Source organism: Moschus berezovskii, chromosome 4 (assembly GCF_049115385.1).
Source record: "Moschus berezovskii isolate FMDL1 chromosome 4, NW_MosBer_1.0, whole genome shotgun sequence".
In the NCBI taxonomy this organism is placed as follows: domain Eukaryota; kingdom Metazoa; phylum Chordata; class Mammalia; order Artiodactyla; family Moschidae; genus Moschus; species Moschus berezovskii.
In genome coordinates, this window is record NC_142463.1 from 8,201,152 (window position 1) to 8,223,777 (window position 22,626).

At 46.8% G+C, this 22,626-nt stretch overlaps 1 protein-coding gene across 1 annotated transcript in view; it reads right to left on the reverse strand.

The window, feature by feature from the left end:
• Nucleotides 1-336: 336 nt before the first annotated feature.
• EFHD1 (EF-hand domain family member D1) overlaps nt 337-22,626 on the reverse strand; it is a 44,282-nt gene continuing 21,992 nt past the window's right edge. The window contains exons 2-4 of the mRNA XM_055403268.2: nt 18,784-18,931; nt 10,919-11,053; nt 337-1,604 (exon numbers count right to left, since the gene is read on the reverse strand). Of these exons, the coding sequence (XP_055259243.1) occupies nt 1,470-1,604; nt 10,919-11,053; nt 18,784-18,931 (418 nt within the window). The 3' untranslated portion in view covers nt 337-1,469. The remainder of the gene's footprint in view (nt 1,605-10,918; nt 11,054-18,783; nt 18,932-22,626) is intronic.

The following is a 22,626-nucleotide window of genomic DNA, read 5'->3' on the forward strand; positions in this document are numbered from 1 at the left end:
GGATCTCCTCTCTAGTTGGGGTGCGTGGGGCTCTCACGGCAGTGGCTTCTCTTGCTGCAGAGCACGGGCTCTCCGGCTGTGGCTCTTGAGCTCTAGAGCATACGCTTAGATGCTCCAGGGAGCTTAGCTCCCTCCTGGATCAGGGATCGAACCCATGTCTCCTGCCTTTGGCAGGCGGATTCTTTACCTCTGAACCACCAGCGAAGTCCCACAGGGACCACCTCTAACTCGACTTCAGGGACTCCATGTCAAACAGGAGCCTGGGCTGGAAGCGGCCCACACAGAAAACATCCTCCTCTCTCCTTCAATTCAAAGAAGACAAGAAGCACGCTGATGTGATGGCTAAGCCCACTTGCACTGTTTATTTAAAAAGAATAGCTGTAAGGTAAAAGTGTAGATGTTTTCTTCATTGTAAAGACAGCAGTTAAAAAAGGGAAGAAATAAATATGACGTTAGAAATTATTTTTTCATGTACAACAAACCCCTGATATTTGGGAGCAATCCCAAGAACTCAAAACATGTACAGATTTGTGCTGAAGAACAGCTTCACTTTGAACACCTTAGAGCAGATGTTGGAAACTGGCTGGATGGTGAATATGGTCATAGATTTTCAGATCCTGAAAGACTCTGGATTTGTTACTCGGCGATGGCAAGGGTCTACTGTAATATAATTTGCATCGAGTCAGAGTTAATAAGAATTGTTCTACTCATTAATATTATATAATCATTCTCTCATTCTTATGGTTAAGTAGCACAGTATTTAGGAGAAGGGGGAAAGGCTGGGAAGTGCAAAGGGGAAGGAAATGGGAGGGACCTAAGAGGAATGCTAAGGCCAGGGGAAAGGTGATGGGGAGGACCAGAGTCTCCCATCTCTCCACTCTTTCCTGTCGCCTCAGCAGTGCTGTGGCCCACTGTTGGAGAGGGACCAGGCTGTAGTCCAGCCTGGCCTGCCTTAAACCTCACCATCACCAAAGGACAGAAGATGCAGGAGCATCTGGCAGGATCAGGCGAAGAATGAGAAGAAGGAGGCTGGACACGAAAGAAAGGAGAGACACAGAAAAGAATGACCCAAGGAAGTGGACGTTGCTAACATCACTGGCCTCCCGCAACTCTCTCTTCTGAGGACCACCAAGGAAAGAAGCATCTGCATGAAATAACACAGCAGACCACTCTTTGATGTGGAGCGGGAAAGAGACAGGAACAAGTAGAGGTTGCCAAGTGGAGGCACGTTCCGGCTACAGAGAAGGGTGCAGGAGAGAGACTCGAGGGGGGCAGCGGGACCTTCTGGGAGGGGTTCCCAAATGGGGATGAGAGCTGCCCCTGCCACCCCACGGGGCCAAGGGGTGTGCACTGGTGGTGGGTGTGGCCGTTGGTGGGGACAAGGGGTCAGCAGGAGTGAGGGTGCCTGGCCAGCTCTCCCCAGAGCATCTGTGAGGCACAGCTGCGGTCAGAGGTCAGGGTCAGCCCCCCTAAGCGCTGAAAGCAGCCTTGAGTTCCCGGAAGGCTGCTTGGCGGACCCTCCTCTTCTCTTCCTCCCGCTTCCGCTCATCTTGCTCTGCTTTCAGCTCCGCTTCAAACTTACTGGCACAGGACAAGGCTTGGACCTGCAGAGAAACAGCGAGGGCAGATCAACAGGGTGAGAGACCAAAGAGACGCCTAGAGAGGGAGCCCACCAAACGGAGCTCGGGGGTCTCCGGCGCCGCCGGAGGCAGGACCCCTGAGCCAGCGCTCCCCGCGCTTGGTCTTCCCATGTTTGCTAACAGGGAGGATATCGTCATTTTACTTGCTTCTGTGTTACACACGCTCCTTCCAGTCTGCTGGGGTTGCCTATTCCACCTGAGCTTCTTTTTCTTTTTTTTAGTTTCTTTTTCAGAATACATTTTTTAAATTAATATTTATTTATTTGGCTGTACTGGGTCTGTAGTTGCAGCACGTGGGCTCCCTGACCTGGGTTCAAACCTGGGCCCCCTGCATTGGAGCATGGAGTCTTAGCCACTGGACCACCAAGGAAGTCCCGGGATACTGTTCATCTCCACGCCCACTATTGCCCACTGCTACTTACTTTCCACCTTTAATTTCACAAGGGTATTCTTTAGTTTGAGGGGAAGTCAAGAACAAAATGAGCGCCCTGTGGGCATTTTGACTGGGATTGCATCAGTCTGCCTGCGGCAAAGGCGTATTTTTAGGTGTCATTGTTTGGTCACTAAGTTGTGTCCGACTCTGTGACTCCATGGACTGTAGCCCGCCAGGTTCCTTTGTCCATGGGATTTCCAACCAAGAACACTGGAGTGGGTTGCCATTTCCTTCTCCAGGGGATTTTCCCGACCCAGGGATCAAATGCCTATCTCCTGCATTGGCAGGCAGATTCTTTACCCCTGAGCCACCAGAGAAACCCCATCTTTAGGTGTACACGATTTTTTATAAAAACTGCTAGATCGCCCTCCAAAGAGTTGCTCCAATTTGCACCCCACCATCATGAAATGCAAGGCTCATTTCCCCATAACTTTACCAACACTTATCATTAACCCTTTTCCTGTTTGCCAATCTGATGTGGAAGAAACATTGGCACCTTCTTTTATTTCTTCTTCGATAAACTGGAGAAGGAAATGGCAACCCATTCCAGTACTCTTGCCTGGAAAATTCCATGGATGGATGAGCCTAGTAGACTATAGTCCATGGGGTCACAAAGAGTCAGACTTTGAGTAACTTTACTTTCTTTCTTTTTTTTTCTTGATGAACTACCCATTTATATTCTTTGCCCATTTTTCTATTCAGCTAGTGTTTATTTTTCCTTTAATTTGTAATTCTTTACATAATTTAGGTATATATTTTTCAGTTAATTTCCTCCAGTCTTTTGTCTTTTTACTTCAAAGTATCTCGGGTCATACAAACATTTAAATTTTGATGTCATCAAAAAGTTCATTTATTTCCTTTCCAGCTTTTGAACCTTATATCATGTTTAAGAAGTTCTTCTATACCACCCCGGTTCTAAACCCATTTTCCTGTAATTACTTCTCATACTTTTGTGTTTTCATTTTCCCATTTGGCTCTTTAAGTCCCATGCAATTTATTTTAGTGAGGGAGCCTACTGGAGGGCTTTACTTCATTTTCCTAAGTGGATAGCCAATTGTCTCAACACTTGTTACTGAATAGCCCACTATTTTCCCACTGATTTGAACATTATCTTTTCCATATACTAAATTCCCACGTGAAGGAGATCCGCTTTGATTATTTTCTACCGGCTTCTACTAACTGGTTTGTTTATTCCTATACCTGTACTGAATTAGTTAATATTACTGCCTTATAGAATGCCTTAATATTTATAAAGAAAGTAAAATTTCTGTTGAAGAAGCATATTTTCTTATTTTCAAATGTGTGATTATGAATGTGTATTAAACTTCACCAAATGTCTTTGAGACATCTAATTGCAATGGTCACATTTTTCTAATTTAACCTATGATATGAATACATTTAAAAAATTATCCCTGCCATCTTAACATAAATTTCAAATATTTTGATTCCATTCCATTTCTTAATGTTTTAGGATTCTTACAGCCATACTTATTAGATGGATATATAAATTGTTTGGTGTTATTTTCATCTGGTTTTGTAATCAGATTCATAATGGCTTTAGAGACTGAATGTGATACAGCCTTTTATGTAAGTTTCAGGCATACAGCATTATAGTTCAACATCTGTATACCCGACAAAGTGATCACCACCATGAGTCTCATTACCATCCATCACCACATAGTTGACTCTCTTCATCCATTTCTCCCATCTGTCCCCCAACTTCCTTCCCCTCTGGTTACCAAACCTGTTTTCTGGATCTGTGAGTTTCTTTATGGAGCTTTTAATGGTTTTACATTGATGTATCATCATCCCTCATTATTTCTGCCTATTGGCATCGTCTCCTTGATCTCTGTCCCTAGCTTCCTTATCTCATTGTCTCATCAGTCTATCCCCTGGTCCACTCGTGCACTTCTCTGCACTGCTGCAGCTAAGACTTACCATTCCCTACGATGCTTTTTATTTAGTCCATTCTGATTTTCATTTCATTACATCCATGGCTGCTGTTGTTTAGTCACCAAGTCGTGTCCAACTCTTTGCAACCCCATGGACTGTTGCCCCACCAGGCTCTTCTATCCATGGAATTTCCCAGGCAAGAATACTGGAGTGAGTTGCCATTTCTTTCTCCAGGGGATCTTCCCAACCCAGGGATCAAATTCGCATCTCCTTCATTGGCAGGCAGATTCTTTACTGCTGTGCCACCGGGGAAAACCACATCCATGGTAGCCCAATGCTGAGTCTCATATTTCAGTGAAAAATTATAACATCCTTTTCAAATCCTCCCTGTACTTCACAAGGGTCTATTTCTAAAGACAAGGTACCAATGAAATTATCAATAGGCAGTACATATTATGTTTTTACTCTTCCTGAATCTGAATCCCTAGGGATAGGGCCAAGGAAATTATGTTTTCCAAACTCCCCCCCAGGTATTTCTCAGGCCCTTGGGGCCCTGCTCTGACCCAGCAGTTCTCACCCTTGGCTCCCTATGTCAGAGTCCTCAGAGACTGCTCTTTCTTGATCTTGGCAAGATGTCCAAGTTGGAGTTTACTGTTGTCTCCCTAATGGTTGTAGAATCCTACAACCTGGGTTCAAGCTCCTATTTCCTAATGTTCTGGCCTCGCCTTTATTCACTTTCTAACCCAGAACAGATGCCTGAACAATCTTCACAACAGCAACTGTCACATAACCTCCAACTGCCAGGACCTGCACTTCTGCCGGACATGCTTCACCTCTGCCCCCCAACTCTGCCAAGTCCCACCCTTGGACCAAGGACTTTGTCTGCTCCTGCTTGCAGGCTGAGAATGTGTTTTTCTTAGAAGCCTCACCAGGACCCACTGCGGGTGAGGATTTCCAGTTTGGGCTGGTCCTTTACTGAGGCTCTGCCTTCCTCCCAGCTCTTTCCCCACAGTGGTCAACCAGATGGCTGCAGTCCTCAGGGACCCTGCCACCCTGCAAACCATCTCCTCCTCCCTTGTTTAGAAAACTCAGAGGAATGCAGTCTGTCCAGTCTGGACTCCTCTCCCACCCTCTTCATCCCTACCCCTTTCCCTGTGCTTCAGGGTGGGCAGGAAGCAGACCCTGGGCGCTTCATTGAACATCTCTGGGACTAGAGGAGTACTAGCTGCTACCTGCTTGCAAGCCAGTTGTTTGATTTTCAGGAATTTTATGAGCTGGTTGCTAAATATAGCCACTGTTAATTATACTTTCACAATAAAATTATATTACAAGCAAAGGTAATACATACTTAAAAGTCATCATTTTCTGGTGATTGTGCTACATTTTACTATTATCTGTGTCCTCAAGGTTATCACGTCTGTCACATCTGCTAAGGTGGAAATCGTGTATGATGACCTGGTACCATCAATTGTCCCAACTCCTTGTTCAAAGCCATCCCGTTGGTAGCTTTAAAAGCAATCCCAGGAGGGGTGCTCACACCTTGGAAGAACAATGCTATAAACAAGGGTTTGATTATTGTTTCAGTAACTGTCTAGACAATCTTTTCTTAAGAAAGTGGTGGTAAAATGTCAAAAATGCAGATTAAAGGTGAACACGTGTAGCGTCTGTAGCCTTCACATTACAAATAGCTCCAAAATGGAAAGGCTGTTCTTCCAATATTTAAAGACTACTATTGAATTCAGCAAGGAGGTTGCTCACATCACTGAGGAATGAATGAAGTTCTGACACATGTCTTTTCACTTTTTTCTTATAAATTAAACAGAATACTAACCAACCCGCATGTTGGAACTACATTCCTTTGTCAGTTGCAATCATAGACTGCCTACAGACACAAAAGACCAGCAAAAATCAAGGAGTTATTCTTTAAGAATCGATAGCCTATAAGGGGGACTTGCCTGATAGCCCAGTGACTAAGTCTCCGAGCTCCCAATGCTCAGAGTTCAATCCCTGGTCAGGGAACTAGATTCTGCAACTAAGAGTCTGCATGCCACAGTGAAGACCTGGTACAATACATAAATAAAAACAAGTATTGTTAAAATCCTTTGCTCTTCCAGCTTCCCTTGTAGCTCAGTCAGTAAAGAATCTGCCTGCAATGCAGGAGCCCTAGCTTCAATTCCTGGGTTGGGAAGATCCCCTGGAGAAGGAAATAGCAACCCACTCCAGTATTCTTGCCTGGAGAATCCCATGGACAGAGAAGCCTTGTAGGTTCCCAGTCCATGGGGTCGCAAGAGTCAGACACAACTTAGCAACTAAACCATTGCCATTTTTAAAAAACAGACTATATAAAATCTACAATAAAAATAGTGTATATTTATTACTTGTACATATCCTTTTTATCAGCAAAATATATAATAAACTTAGGCATATATATATATATATATGCCTTCTTATATATAAGAACTTTATATATATATAAAAGTTCCCTTCTCCAGGGAATCTTCCCAACCCAAGGAGTGAACCCAGGTCTCCCGCATTGCAGGCAGATTCTTTACCAGCTGAGCCACAAGGGAAGCCCAAGAATACTGGAGTGGGTAGCCTATCCCTTCTCCAGCAGATCTTCCCGACCGAGGAATTGAACCGAGGTCTCCTGAATTGCAGGCGGATTCTTTACTGACTGAGCTATCAGGGAAGCCCATATAAATATGTGCGTGTGTGTAAATATAATATATATACACACACACACACACTCTTTGTCCAGATAGCCAATTGTTAAACATCGATCAACAAACCACTGTCTAAGCATCATTCTCCTCATCTGCAGAAAGCGTGTATGAGGATTCGATACGATCTGAATCTGAAGCAGTCTACAGGGGGTCACCATAAACACTCACATGTTTGCTAATCACCCCACCTACCCATTCCTGGCCAGGTCAGAGGAAAATTGGGGACCTGTGCAATTACTTTACTTGGGGTCCTTCTCCTCCACTATAAAAGTCCACCTCTCCTCTTGATTCTATGGTCGCTGAGTACTTGTCCATCCACCACTCCACTTTTTATGTTTTCTTCTCCATGGATCACTTCCTTTGACCTAGAAACATGCCGACATCTATCTTCTCTAGGCTAAAAAAAAAAAAGTTTCTTTCCTGATCCTAAGCTACCATCCCAACTTTGTCTAGGTGTCCTCTGCCAACCTTCTAGACAAAGAAGCCAGCTATCAGTGCTCTTTCCCCCCAGCTCCCACCCACCCCGTACCCTGTTACAATCTGCCCTCCCTCCATAGTGAACCTCATCTCTCAGAATTCTCCACTGACCCGTTTGCTGGACCCAACACCTCTGCCCTAACCTCATCTGATTCAATCTCTTCTTGAAATTGCTCTTGTCCTCCATATTAGCATTCTCCAGAGTTTCTTTGTATCTCTGATTACTTCCTTTCCCACTCTAGTCACCATGACGTTCTGCCCTTGGTCAATTCCCTCTAGTTCTCAGGTTTCAGTTTGTATCCCGGGATGATAGCACTTGTGGTCTGTGTGGCTGGTTGTTCATGAAATATCCAACCTCCCCCACTTTCTTTCCATGAGATGCTTCCCTAGCACATGGCCCAAGGGCCTAGGGGAGACTGGCTTCACCCCTGGGCTCAAGGAGAGAAGCCAATCAGAATAACAATATGCCAGCCCTTGCCAGGAGTCAGTTCAGGAATGGACAAGCGTGGAAGAGATTATTCCATGACTACAGTATCTAGTATGCCTGTCTTCCTTAGTATCAGAATTGCATCTGGGCACATGGACCCGCAGAAAAGAAAAAAAAAGGCATTCTGTAGCCTCCATTTAACGGGGTGTGGCCAAGTTCTGTCCAATAGGACAGAGCAGAAACTAGTAGCAAACAACAGTATGCCCTTCAGATAAAAGGGCAGGTCTTTCCATTGCCTGAAGTCACCTCAGACTTAACAGTAAAACTCAGCTTATCACTTTTCCTCCCTAAGTCATTCACATTCAGGGACGGGGGTCCTGTTTTGATTTTTCTTAGCATCACCAACCCCTGGCCCCACAACTCCGATAATCTTGTCGCTTTTTACTTTCTACCTCCAATCACATGGTCGTGAACAGTTTTGGGTTTTTTTTTTTTTTGCTGCAGTGTGCAGTGTGCGGGATCTTAGTTCCCTGACCAGCGATCGAACCCATGCCCCCTGCACTGGGAGCACAGAGTCTTAACCACAGGCCTGCCAGGGAGTCCCAGCACTGAGGGCTCCAGGGGGTTTGGATTCATCCCCACCTCCTCCCAGCCCACGTCGCACTCCTCATTGGCCTTCAGTCCTTCTCCAGGCATCTATGGAGCCTCCCTGAGTCCAGTCTCTCCCCAGGAAGTCTGTCCCCATTGTACCCACGGCTGATCAGAGCAAGGCCCTGCTCTCCGAGACTGGCCATGCACTGAATCCTCCCGCAGAGCCCAGGGAGAGTTGAGTGAAGCTTGGGAAGCTGGTCAGCAGATAATTCTGGTGATCCACAGGCTGGGGAAAGCCTGACCCTCAGGGGAACCCAGAGCTTCCTGTCCAGCTGCATCCAGTACAGACAGGGGCCAGCCTCCAAGCCCTCGCTGCCCCTCCCCACCCCTTGCCTCAGAGCCTTTGCTCTCACAGTTCCCACGGCAAGAACGCCTTCTCCTCCCTGATTACAAGGTGAATCCCCATTCATCTCTTAACATCTGTCGCGAATGTCAGCTCCTTCATGGCCTTCTCCCAAATTTGGGCGATGATTTCCTCCATTCGTCATTCATGCCAACACTTCTTGAGGGCCATTATTAGCCAGGCACTGTAATTACACAGGTAACACACCTACTCTGCCTTTGAGTCTGTGGGTAAGGAGGCAGACGTATAAACAGAACAAGTTCAAAAAAATTTATTGTTATTCTTTTCATCTTTTCTCCCAGTTGTAAAAATAATGCACATACATTATAAAGCCTCACGAAATTATTTTAAAATGTCAGTCCCTCTGACATCACTATTATTAAAACTTTGGTATAAAATTGTCCAAGTTGTATTTACTATTTCACAAAACTGGGTTTCAAGCATACTGTTTTGCCTAATTCATTTTGGACATCTGTCCACACATAAGGGGATGACAGAGGACGAGATGGTTGGATGGCATCACCGACTCAATGGATATGAGTTTGAGCCAACTCCAGGAGATGGTGAAGGGCAGGGAAGCCTGGTGTGCTGCAGTCCGTGGGGTCGCAAAGAGTCGGACACGACTGAGCGACTGGACAACGACCAAACGTGAACGCAGCTGCATCTCGTTCTTCAAGAGCTGCAGCATGTGTAAGTGTGTGGGTGAGTCACGATGGCCTGAAATCTCGGGTCAGGACATCTCTGTTATGTTCAGTTCTCCTCTATTACCGACCTCACTGTATGAAAAGCTTTGTCTGTACATCTATGTGCATTGGATAAAATCCTCGAGGCAGGGACTTCCCTGGTGGCGCGATGGATAAGGGTCTGCCTGGCGGAAAGGTGCTGGACTCCTGTCTCCACACAGCATCACAGAGCTGTGGAGAGAGCGCGCTGCTTTGAGGCCTCAACAGGCTGGGCTGTGTCACCCAGGACACTCTGTTTCTGGGCAAAGAAACTCCTGGGATAAGCCAGTAGAGGTGGGGCTTCCATGGTGGCTCAGTGGTAAAGAATCTGCGTTGCCAGTGCAGTAGACGTCCGTTCAGTCCCTGGATCAGGAAGACTAAACAACCACTACAAGGGGTCGGCCCCTGGTTGGAGCTGCAGGGAGTCCCAAAAGCTCATATCATGTACAGAGCGCTCAGTGAGCCAGGCACTTGCTAAACGCTTCAGACGCAAGAAAGCATTTCATCGCCGTGGTGATCTCATTATCAACTCCGTGGTGCAGATGAGAAGACTAAGGCACTGACAGGTAACAGGGAAGTGGAGGAGGCAGAATGTGAGCCCCCAGCCCCCCAGCCCCACCCCTACCCCATCTCACCCCCCACCCCCACCCCCAATTGCAGAGGGAAATTTGGAGTGTTTTCCTGATCTCTCTTTCTGCCAGTGTGCTCTGTGGAGAGGAAAATGACAGCACCCAGATTGAGACAAACTCTCCAGAAACGTTCAATGACCAGATGAACTCATGAATGAACAGAAGCACCCAGAAGGGCTCCGAGACCACGTGCTGCAGAATCCTTCCCGGCTCCCTGGCATCGTCGACGTTGCACGTAACGATTCTGATCCAGGGCAAGCCATCGAGGCAGCCTCCTCGGGCCCTGTCAGTCACTTGTTTACACACAGGTGTCTAAGATGCAAACATGGAGGCAGCCGTTCAAGTAACTCGTGTGGTTTGGGGTAGAGAGGAATTCTCTAGGAAAGCCTGACTCCAGAGTCATCTGGGACCACTGCACCAGCAAGCTTCTTTGAATCTGATATCAGGAGCCTCCCTATGGCTCAGTGGTAAAGAATCCCCCTGTTGGTGCAGGAGACACAGGTTTGATCCTGGTCTAGGAAGATCCCACGTGCTGCCGAGCAATTAAGCTCAGGCACCACAACTATTGAGCCTGTGCTGTAGGAAACCCGGGAGCCACAACTACTGAGCCCACGTGCTGCAGCTCCTGAAATCGAGTGCCCTAGAGCCCGTGCTCCTCATAAGAGAAGCCACTGCAGTGGGAACCTGCACACCACAATTAGAGAAAAGCCCGAGAAGTGATGGAGCCCCAGCACAGTCAAAACTTAAAAAAAGAAAAACATCTGAAACCAGGATCCAAAGCATTTGCCATTTGGCCATTTTCCCATTCCGCTTTTAATTCTCAGATGGCACACACTCTCCCTTCCCTACAGTCTCGCATGCTCACATGACTGCTATTTCCCTTGTCCTGGGGGAGTTGATGAGCTGGTCGCCGGCTAGGAGCTTGGCTGGGCAGGGGGTAGGGACAGAGGGACTGTGCCTCGCAGGAAGGAGGCACCTACCTTGGCTTCAAAGAAGTCCTTGGCACCTTTGACGCCCTCCATGGCAACATCGATCTCAGAAAGCTTCGCCAGTGCCATCAGCCCGCTGTCCTCCTGCAGTTCTCCCGCGGCGGCCTTGTGGAATATGAGCAGGAACTGCAGGGGAAGGTTGGTAAGGGTCAAAGTCAACGTCACCGAGAGATTTACAGTCCCCTCTGACCCGAGCTACAGTCATTACAGCCATGCCTGTTACAAAGGGTGTATTCGTGTCCACATGACAAGCTATTTTTTTCCTTATCACACTGTCAACACTGAAAACATGGGGAAATTCCCTGAAGTCCAGTGGTTAAGACTCCGTGCTTCGACTGCAGGGGATGTGGCTTCCATCCCCTGTGCTTGGGGAAACTGAGATCCCATATGCCTCGAGACACAGTCAAAAAAACAAAACAAGGGGCTTCCCTGGTGGTCCAGTGATTGAGCCTCCGCCTTGCGATGCAAGGGACACTGGCTCGATCCTGGTCTGGGAAGATGCCACGTGCCAAGGAGCAACTAAGCTGGGGTACCACAAGTACTGAGCCCGCGCTCTAAGAGCCCGGAGGTTGCAACTACTGAAGGCTGCGCACCCTAGAGCCCATGTTTCACAACGAAAAAAGCCACAGCAACGAGGAGCCCACGCACAGCAGCAGAGAGTGGCCCCCGCTGGCCGCAATTAGAGAAAACCCACGTGAAGCAATGAAGACACACTGCAGCCAATAAACAAGCAAATACATAATTTTTTTTTTTAAAGGCCCATCTTCCCACAGGGATGTAGGGGAAGGGGCACCCTCATGTTGATGAGAGTGTAACCTGAATCAAAATTTTTGGAGGGCGTTCTGGAAATATTTACCAAAAACAAATGCTTTCACCCTTCTAATCATTAATTCCACCGCTTGGAATCCATCCTTTAAAACAAGCACATAAACGCTATATCGCATAAAAACATTACGTAAAATGGCTTAAGAAGAAGCACTATCCATAAAAGCAAAAAATTGGCAACATCCTACTGAACAGCCATGAAAGAAAAAGTCCAGTAGATTGGTATGTACTGCTTTTAAAACTAAATAACTTAATATTTCTGACATTTTCAGAAACCATTCCTATTTCCCACTTGTGTCCCAGTTTGACGTTAAATTATTTACCTTTCTCGGTGTTTTCTACTTTAGCTCTGTCACTTGCCTTTCAATTTTGTTTACGGTGGAAATTTTTTTCAAAAACTATCAATCTGTTTTTCTCTCCCCAGTGTTATGCTTAGAAAATCCTTCCTTGCCATCAAGGTTACAGAAACACTCAAAAACCTGTGCTTTTGTCTACAGCTTTTAGGACTCTTAAAAAAAAAAACCACATGTAAATATTTAATCTCTGAAATTTATTCTGATCTGTCATGTGAAGTTGATCATTAACCTTATTTTCTTCCACATGGTTAGTTAGCAATCCCCACACCACTCATTGAGAATAATCCATCATCTTCCTGAAGATTCAAAATGTGACCTGAATGAATTTGTCTTTAAAGTCAGTCTGGACTAAGAGAATACAATACATACATACTCTGGAGAATACATTTTTAAATAAACAAATAGGTCAACCTGAAAAAGCAGTCCTTGCTCTGTCTCACCCCTTCCATGTCCTTCCAACACCCCCAAGGCAGTTTTATTGCTTTTTTACTTCCCTTCTTTAAAATTTTTTTGTGAATTTGTCAAACAGCTTCTATACCACTTCCATAACTTATCCATCTAAGAAGAACAGATCTTCTCAGATAAAGAATCCCCCTCCCAAGGCAGGAGACGTAGGCTCGATCCCTGGGTTGGGAAAGATGCCCTGGAGGAGGAAATGGCAACCCACTCCAGTATTCTTGCCTGGAGGAATCCATGGACAGAGGAGCCTGGTGGGCCACAGTCCATGGGGTTGCAAAGAGTCAGACACGACTTAGCATCTGAGCGCGCATGCACACACACACAAAATATGTATGCCTAAAGGGAAATTTCAATTTTCCTCTAAAGATTGTCTTCCCCGAGAGGAAAGGACATTTTCTAAAGCAGAGTGAGAGGTAAGACAACCTCAATGCACTTTTTCCAAATTCCAATATAAGTGTCTCTTAACGTCTTAGAGGGAAGTGTGTTTCTTTAAGTGAAAGTCCGAGCTTCCACCATCACCACCCCCAAAACGCCTTGCCAAGTCCTTCTTTGTCATTCTTGTTTTGAGGGTCCTACTTCACCAAAAACAAAGCAACTGGTGAAGCAAGATATTGCAGGACTTTCAGCTTCACGGACGAGGGCGCCACCGTGGTCAGCTTGGCTGGACAGAAATGCCACGGTCACCCACCTGCAGCTTCAAACTCTCTCACTAGAGGCCGGCAAAGACTCAGTTTGCGGCAGACTCTCAGAGCCAGAACACCGGCTCCAAAGAAGACTTGAAGTCAAGCCTGTTGAAGGAGGAGAGGTTCCCCCAAGGAAAGGATGGGGGACAAGGGGGCTGGGGGATGGTGGAGAGCGGGCTCTCATAGAAGAGGCTGAAGAGCCCTGCACACGGGAGCCTCAGACAGAGGGAAAGGGTAAAACACCCAACCATCCCTTGGTTCCCTATGTGTCCTTAAAGCACTTAGCAGAAGCCACCTTCCTCCCCAATTCTTCATAAGGAGGACACAAAACAGGTTGCCCCTCCGGAACTTAGGAAAGACAGAGCACCGCCCCCAGCCTAGCACCAATCCTAGTGACCTGGGGCAGGGGAGTCTCTTCCCTAAAATTCATTTTTCTTACTCTGTAGGAGAAGGCAATGGCAAGCCACTCCAGTCCTCTTGCCTAGAAAATCCCATGGATGGAGGAGCCTGGTAGGCTGCAGTCTGTGGGGTTGCTAAGAGTCGGACACGACTGAGCGACTTCACTTTCACTTTTCACTTTCACACATTGGAGAAGGAAATGGCAACCCACTCCAGTGTTCTTGCCTGGAGAATCCCAGGGACGGGGGACCCTGGTGGGTTTCTGTCTATGGGGTCACACAGAGTCGGACACGACTAAAGTGACACAGCAGCAGCAGCAGAGAAGACAATGTAGGTGTTTACAGAAGGGTTTGGGAAGATCCTCTGAAGAAAGAAATGGCAACCCACTCCAATATTCTTGCTTGAAAAGTCTCATGGACAGAGGAGATTGGTGGGCTAGAGTCCATGGGATCGCAAAAAGTCTGACACGACTGAGTGACCAAACACCACCAACAACAAAAGGGCTTAAAGAATCCTCAACAGTCCTTTCCCCTGAGTGGATCCCGGCCACGAGTGCTCACTCTCAACTCTGCCAGCTCACAGGTGACCACCAGCAGCTCTGTCATAACTTAGGGGGTCTCCCTGCCCCAGCCAGTTAAAGAAAAAAGATCCAGCTCAACTTGAAAACCTCCGGCCTTCCACAGAGCATGCCAGACTTTCCCATTTAATGTATCACAATCACCAACCCCTGAATGACAATTTCTCCAACCGCCCAGCCTTGTTTGTCTTCCTATTTATAGTCCACAAAGACTGGTATGTTGTAGAGAATTGGAAAGTGTCCTAGCTGTGACTCTGAGCAAAGAGGGGGTTGGGAAGGAGAAGCAGAAAACAAAGAAACAGAGAGAACTCACAAGGCTAAAAAGCAGTTTCAGACATGAGCTAGCAAATGCTTGTGATGAATTTAAGGGAATTTTTAACTCCGTGGCTCTGACTGGGGATGCAAATACTTGCCCACGTTAGTTAGAGCTCTTAGGTGGCGAGTGACAGAAACATAACTTGGCTTAAGCAAAAAGAAGGTATTCATTATACAAACAGGATATCTCAAAAGCCAAGGGCAAAATACAGTGGCCTGAGTGAAGGCTGGAATGGGGAGAGCCAATGTGTTCAAGACTGGAGGCCACCTTCTCTCTCGAGCTCTCGTGTCTGGACCACATGGTAGAAAATAGCCATCCCACACTGAATTATCCTTGCAGGAACAGCCACCTGCAGAGCCAGTATGCCAAACTCCAGCCCTAAATTTCCAGATAGAGAATCCAACTGACCTAATCTGGCCAGGGGTCCACCCATGGTCCAATCAACCATAAACAGACAGGGGTACAACCCAGGACAGTCAGGGCTGCCAGGGACCTTCTTAGGGAGGGTACGGTGAGAGGAGAAAAGAAGGCCTACAGTTTCCAGTGTGTGCTTATGTGTGCCTGGCTCTTTGGGACCCTACGCACTGTAACCTGCCAGGCTCCCCCGTCCATGGGATTTTCCTGGCAAGAATACTGGACTGGGTTGCCATTTCCTCCTCCAGGGGAATCTTCCCACCTGGGTCTCCTGCACTAGCAGGTGGATTCTTTACCACTGCACCACCTGGGAAGCTACCCAGTTCCCAGGACTGACAGGCAATCTAGTAAACCCCTTATCCAGCCTTTGTACAAAACCACCACACGTCTGGTCTCGGAGCAATTCTGCTTTGAGACAGATGTAATGGACTTAGTGAGGACTACAAGAAAAAGGGAGGAAGATACTAAGGCCTCTCTGTCTGCCTCCAAAGGAGACCGAGGTGGGGAGTGCCTGGAATCCGATTCTAGATCCCTAGAGCAGCAGAGATAGAACTGCTAACTCCGTGCATCCTGTGCCTTCTCCTACATGTCTGTACATGTACATAAACTATAAAGGCAAACAATTATCTTTTACACATAGTTTGGAAATATGCTTTTGTTCCTGCTTCTCACATTGCCAATATTTGTCCTTTGGTCATCAAACACTGTGCGAGATCATCGTTTTTAAAGGCTCCATGTGGGCCATTTTGTTAAATACCCTGAATGTAAACATATTATTTTCATAATTGGAAAATTCATGGTTTAAAAGATCAATTCTCTTGAATGTTGGGGGAAAGTAGCAAACTGGTACTTAATGGAGACATATTTTCTGTATCAAAGAGCTTTTCTTTAGATGTAACTCACTTCAGTCAAGTTAATAAAAAAAAAAAAAAGGGAATATAAACTCGCCAAGCACCTACGAAGTGTCAGGTCAGGAAGGCACTACAGAAATGAGCCATTTTGTCTATCTGGCAGCTCCTGCCACATGTGGTGATGGAGGTGGAGCTGTTGACTATGATGCCCTGTGGCACATGACCTGGATCTAACCAATCACAGTATCCTGGATGCAATGATTGGTCCAGGAGGTGGGCATGTACCCCTATGAGGGCCAGTCAGAAGCCTTCTTCTGAGACTGCTATGGATTCTGGGATGAAGTAGCCCTCCATCCCCTGGGGCAATGTAGCCTGGAGCTGCCAGTAACCATCATAGCAGGCACCAGGGACAACACCCTATTTGGAAAGAAAGGATGTAGAGAAAAGCACAGTCAAGGTACAGCAAGAGGAAATTACTGATTACTTGTGTCTAAAACACTTTCACTTCATCTCCTAGATATGTGAACCAAGAGTCACTTGTTCTTTCCTTGTTTAAATTAGTTAGCATTCTCTTTCCATCACTAGCAGTCAAGCATTCTAACTGAGAGAGGCATGGAAAGAAAACTTTGTCCTCAAAACCGTCCTGAGCAAAAGCTGTTAACAGTCCTGTTTTAAAAACTCAAAAACTGAGGCTGAGAAATAATGTGTTCCAGTTATGCAGCTCTGTGTGGAAGATGGAGGTTGGAATGTACACCTCTTTTCATTACACAAACTCAGCATCAGCCCACTGTGGGCTTACAACGTGGGTGGATACAAGCAGAGTGAAATCCTAAGAGCAGGAGGTTGGACTGTGGAGTACTGTGTGGCAAACGCATCCACACTTCCAAATCTGTACCTCTGGGCATGACTCCTAGAGATGGGGCCACAGTGGGGCTCTGAATTGGCAAAGAACTGAATGTGAACACCTTCGCACAGACGTCTAAGCACCCTCGATTTCCATTCCCCTGAGGTCAAAACTTTGCCACAGAAGTTCTTTCCCCAGCAGTGCCTCCAAGCAAGATCACCAAGGCAAAATCCTTTACTTTCTATACCCCAGGGGACCCAGATTACTGTTGCTGTTGTTATGTGTGCTCAGTCATGTCCTGCTGTTTGTGACCCCATGGACTGTAGCCCGCCAGGCTCCTCTGTCCATGGGATTCCCCAGGCAAGAATCCTGGAGTGGGTTGCCATTTCCTCCTCCAGGGGATCTTCCCAACTCAGGGATCGAACCCATGTCTCCTGCATTTCAGGCTGATTCTTTACCACTTGAGACATTAGAAAGAAAGAGCATGTTGCATGAATAATACAAAGGATTGATATTATTATGATTTTAATTTGTAGTAATACAAATAAGAGGCAAGGGAACCAGAGAGGCAGCTGCAAAGTTGAACGTGGTCAATGATGGTGGCAGACTGTCTCCCAGGCCCAGCCCTGAGCCGGGGCCTGATTTCAGGCAATTGCCGACCTTTTCGGTCTTCTAGCTCCTTAGCTCTGAAATGAGAAGTCTGGCAGCAGATTATCCTGAGGGTTACACCCAACACAGGTTTTCCATGATCTATCTCCACATCAGCCAGTTGAGGAAAAGAAGAGATGGGAGATTCTGAAGTTGATCTGTGAGCAGTGAGAGGCATGGTCAGCTGGGGAAGGGACTCATGGCTGCAAATTCAGCTTCAGAGAGAACCCCCCCACCCCGCCATCCCCGCCCCTGCAACCAGGAAGAGCATCCAAAGGCCCTATCTAGCCTGGACAGAAGACCAGTATTTGGCCAAAGTTCTCACCCTCAGAAACCAGAATGCCAGCACTCCACTGTTTCTGGAATAATCAAGGTTAAACACCAGAAGACAAGGACTGTCCTCTCTTCTTTCAGCTTCTGAGGGTCCCAAAAGAGACACGACTGAAAACGAGACCACAGCAGCTGGGCTAATGTCCAAACCTTCAGCCTGGACAGTGTCACCAAAGTTACTCTAATACCAGGTCATGGATATATCTAAAAACTTTTCAATAAAACTCAAACACACAAGACATGCAATTCCCTTCCTTGTGGAGCTGCATTCTTGCCATGGAGGAAACCCAGTGGCCTTGAGATTTATTCCCCAGAATAAAAATGGCTGAGGTTTTCACCCATTGGGAGATCAGGCGAATCTATATGTACTCTTCCAGGAAGATATCTGAATGTACACAATTTTGCCCACAATTCCAGGGGTTCAAAGACCAAAAACCTATCCTGGACTTGTGTGGAGGGGAAGGTTCAGGGCCAGAGAGGAAGACCCTTTGTATAATTGTTGTTTTTTAAAAAAAAAACCACTTTAAAATGCTTATTTTAAAAATTAATGGGCTTTCCAGGTAGTTCAGTGGTAAAAAATCCATCTGCCAAGCAGGAGATGAGGGTACGATCCCTGGGTCAGGAAGATCCCTTGGAGAAGGAAATGGCAACTCACTCCAGCATTCTTGCCTGGGAAATCCCACAGACAGAGAAGCCTGGCGGGCTACAGTCCACGGGTTTGCAAAGAGTCAGACACGACTAAGTGACTAAAAAACAATAACAACATAAAAATTAACAGTTTAAATATATTTTTAAAGGGTAAAACTAAAAACCACCAAAACTTTGCACCCACAAATACTCACTATGGATGTTTTGGTGAACATCCTTCCAGATTTCTCGATACTTAACCGTTTTACCCAAAGGAGGCTGTCCTACCCAAAGGAGGCTATCCTACCCAAAGTGATTTTCAAACTGCTTGCTGAGCATTTTCTCATGCCAGCACTGTGGTTTACTAGCTTCTTAAAGATATGTTAAAAAGCAGAACTGCAGGTTAAATACCCAAGCAGCTCTCTAGAGGGCCCCAAGCCATTGTGCAGTACAGGGGACAGTAAATCAGCAGGTCCTCTCAGGGGCCCTCCCCCTCCAGGGGCTCAGGGCCAGCAGGATGCAGGTACCTCACGGAAGCTGAGTTTGCCATCAAAGTCCTCGTCCACCTCCTTGATCATGCTCTTCAGGCCCAGGTGGGTCTGGGGAGCCCCCAGCTTCTCCATCATCAACTTCAGCTCCATCAGGTCAATGAAGCCATCCCTTCCAGCATCATACCTGTGGGGTCAAACGCAGGACGCTGGTGAGGGTTGGCCATGGCCAGGACCAAAAGACACTCATTAATCTACCAAATGCGAAATGTTTTTGGCCTTAGTTACTGAAAAACGACTCAAACAACTCCTGCCTTGCAGTGCCCACTAGGGTCACTGCGTTGGAAGGGTCCTTCAACACCTCTGTACTCTGCAGGATCTGACTCAAAGCGGGTCTTGGACTCCAGGAGTGTTTTCATATCTGTTAACTCCTTAATTAGGCCGTAAGTTTCCTGAGGATGAAAAACATGCCTGTGTAGCTTTATTTTTCCCTGTTTCAGTCAACAAACATCCACAGAAGCTCCTAACGCTGGACAATGGAAGGGCTGCCACAAGGCACCCTATGCCCCCACTCTATTACACTGACAGTTCTGGAAGCTTCCTTCGGTCACCAGTCCCTGGGTCCCTGCCACCCCATTTCCACCCACCTCTCCTCTCATCTGCAGGTCTCCTGTCTCTGGAAGCTGCTTTCCCGATCTGGCACTCTGGTTTCATGCTTCACCCTCCAGCTCACAGATATCCAGTCCCCAGGTCTGAATGGTCACGCCCCGATGTCACAAGTGAGCCAGGACTTGGCACAATACTCTTGGCCAAGTTTCGACACAGAGCCAGCACCTCTGCTGGTGTCCCCAGCCCCCCAGCCAGAAATAATCCCAGCCTCCCCATGGCAGGGATTCTGGCCCTGCCCTGTACTCCCAAGTGCCTGGGTCAGCCCCATGGGAGCCTTCCTCAGCCTCTGTTCTTCTGCCCCAGCTGCTCTACCCAGCCCCACCCCCAGCATCCTTCTCTACACATTTGGGCTATTATGGAGCTTCTCACAGACACCCTGGCTCTTCTCCCAGCAAATCCATCCTATTCTCCACTCCCCAGAGATCCCTTGTAATCAAATCCATTCAGAACAGCCCAAAGGTGGGAACAACCCCAGAATCCCGATGGATGAACAGATAAGCAAAATGAGGTATATCCATACAATGGGACATTATATCTTCATGCAATAGCATATTATTCTCCATTTTAAAAACGAAATTCTGGTCTTCCCTGCTGGTGAAGTGGATAAGAATCCACATGCCATGTTCCATGCAGGGAACATGGGTTTGGTCCCTGGGCCAGGAAGATTCCACATGATGCAGAGTAATTAAGCCCAGAAGCAACAACTGCTGAGCCCATGGGCAGCAACTACTAAAGCCTGAGCACCGAAGAGCCTGTGCTCTGCAACAAGAAAAGCCACTGTGATGAGAAGCCCACGTATTGCAACTAGAGAAAGCCCTTGTAGCAACAAAGACCCAGCGAGGTAAAAAATAAATTTTAAAAATTATTTTAAAAATGAAATTATATACTTTGCTGACAAAGGTCCATACAGTCAAAGCCATAGTTTTTCCAGTAGTCATGTATGGATGTGAGAGTTGGACCATAAAGAAAGCTGAACGCAGAAGAATGGATGCTTGTGAATTGTGGTGTTGGAGAAGACTCTTGAGAGTCCCTAGAACTGCACAGAGATCAAACCAGTCCATCCTAAGAAATCAGTCCTGAATATTCATTGGAAGGACTGATATTGAAGCTGAAGCTCCAATACTTTGGCCACCTGATGCGAAGAACTGACTCATTGTAAAAGACTCTGACGCTGGGAAAGAATGAAGGCAGGAGGAGAAGGGGACAACAGAGGATGAGATGGTTGGATGGCATCGCCAACTCGATGGACATGAGTTTGAGCAAGCTGCAGGAGTTGGTGATGGACAGGGAAGCCTGGTGTGCTACAGTCCACGGTGTCACAGAGTCGGACAAAACTGAGCGACTGAACTGAATACATGCTACAACACGGATGAAGCTGGAGAACGTTATACTAAGATTGAAACAAACCAGACACAGAAAGACAAACCCGCGCAATTCCACTTATACGAGATTTCCAAAATTCCTAGAGTAGCTACTAGAGACCAGGGGGAAGGAGGTTGGGGTGGGAGTTACTGTTTCATGGTTTAGAGTTTCAGTGTGGGACGAGGAAAAGGTCCTGGAAACGGAAGGTGGTGATGGTTACACAAGAATGTGAGCATATGGTGATCTCAACACTTAAATGGTTAAGATGATAAACATTATGTATATTTTTACCACAGTTAAAAAAAATTAAATACATGAACAAAGAAACAAAAAAAAACAGACTTCTTGATTGTCTGTCCTGCCCACCCTCAGTTCCACAAAAGAAACCACCATTGTTGGGAACCACACCACACCCGTAGCCTGTGGGCATCCAGAAATCTAACCATGTGGGCTGGTGGTATTTTGAGGCCCACGTGATCTTGCTGGAGATGAAGCCTAGTACTCCCCAGCATGCTGTGTTCCAGCCACAGTGGCCAGCTCATGCCGTTCCTCCCACCCACAACGTACCCCCACCCCACCCTCCTTGGTGGCTTTTTCTGTCCCCCAGAGCCAAGGAGCTTGCCCCCCTTCCTGATCTCCAACAGCACTGTCTGCCCTCTGTTCCTCAACAGATGCCACCTCCTCCAGGCAGCTCTGTGCTCCCCCTGGACTCCCACCACCGTCTTGGCTGGAAGGATCACGTTGCAAGATGCTAAAGTTCACAGATGAGTGCCCTGAAAGTTCTTGGTGGGCTCCGAGAACCCTGAAGAACAAGACAGGTGTTCCAGTACAGTTTCCAGGTGTGCCAGGGTTTCCAGGAAGCAGGCAGAGTTTATAAATCACAGATGGACTAGCTCTGGATCTAGTATTATCAACAGATGGTTTGTGAGTACTTAAAAGAGGAAGCAGTGACTGCCAGAGTTTCCCTAAAAGTGATTCAGGGATTGGCCGTATTTTCTTGGGTTTTAACTTTAAGAAAAAAAAATAATAGCTTTATCATTCTTCCCTGGTGGTCCAGTGGTTAAGAATCCACCTGCCAGTGCAGGAGATACAGGTTCAATCCCTGGTTCAGGAAGAGCCCGTATGCCTTGGAGCAACGAAGCCCATGTGCCACAACTCCTGAAGCCCGAGTGCCTGCAGCCCCTGCTTGCCACAACTAGAGAAAGCCCAAGCACAGCAATGAAGACCCAGAGCAGTCAAAAATAAATAAATAAATAATTTTTTAAAAGAACTTGAACATTGAAAATAGCAGCTTTACTGAGATACAATTTACATACCACAAAATTCACTCTTTTAAATTGCAGTGGAAGTGGAAGTCACTCAGTCGTGTCCCACTCTGCGATCCCATCGACTATACAGTCCATTGAATTCTCCAGGCCAGAATTCTGGAGTGGGTAGCCTTTCCCTTCTCCAGCGAATCTTCCGAACCTAGGGATTGAACCCAGGTCTTCCACATTGCAGGCGGATTCTTTACCAGTTGAGTCACCAGGGAAGCCCAAGAATACTGGAGAGGGTAGCTTATCCCTTCTCCACCAGATCTTCCCAACCCAGGAATCGAACTGGGGTCTCCTGCATTGCAGGTGGATTCTTTACCAACTGAGCTATGGTGGCTCAGTTTAAATTGCACACCTCAGTGATTTTTAGCATATTCACAATGTTGTAGAACATCATCACTCCCTATTAATAACTCCTCAGCATTTTCATCACCCCGAAAAGAACTCTATGCCCTGCAGCAGTCATTCCCCATTACCTCTTCTCAATTTCCAGCAACCACCAGCTTGCTTTCTGTCTCTATGTATATGCCTATTCTCG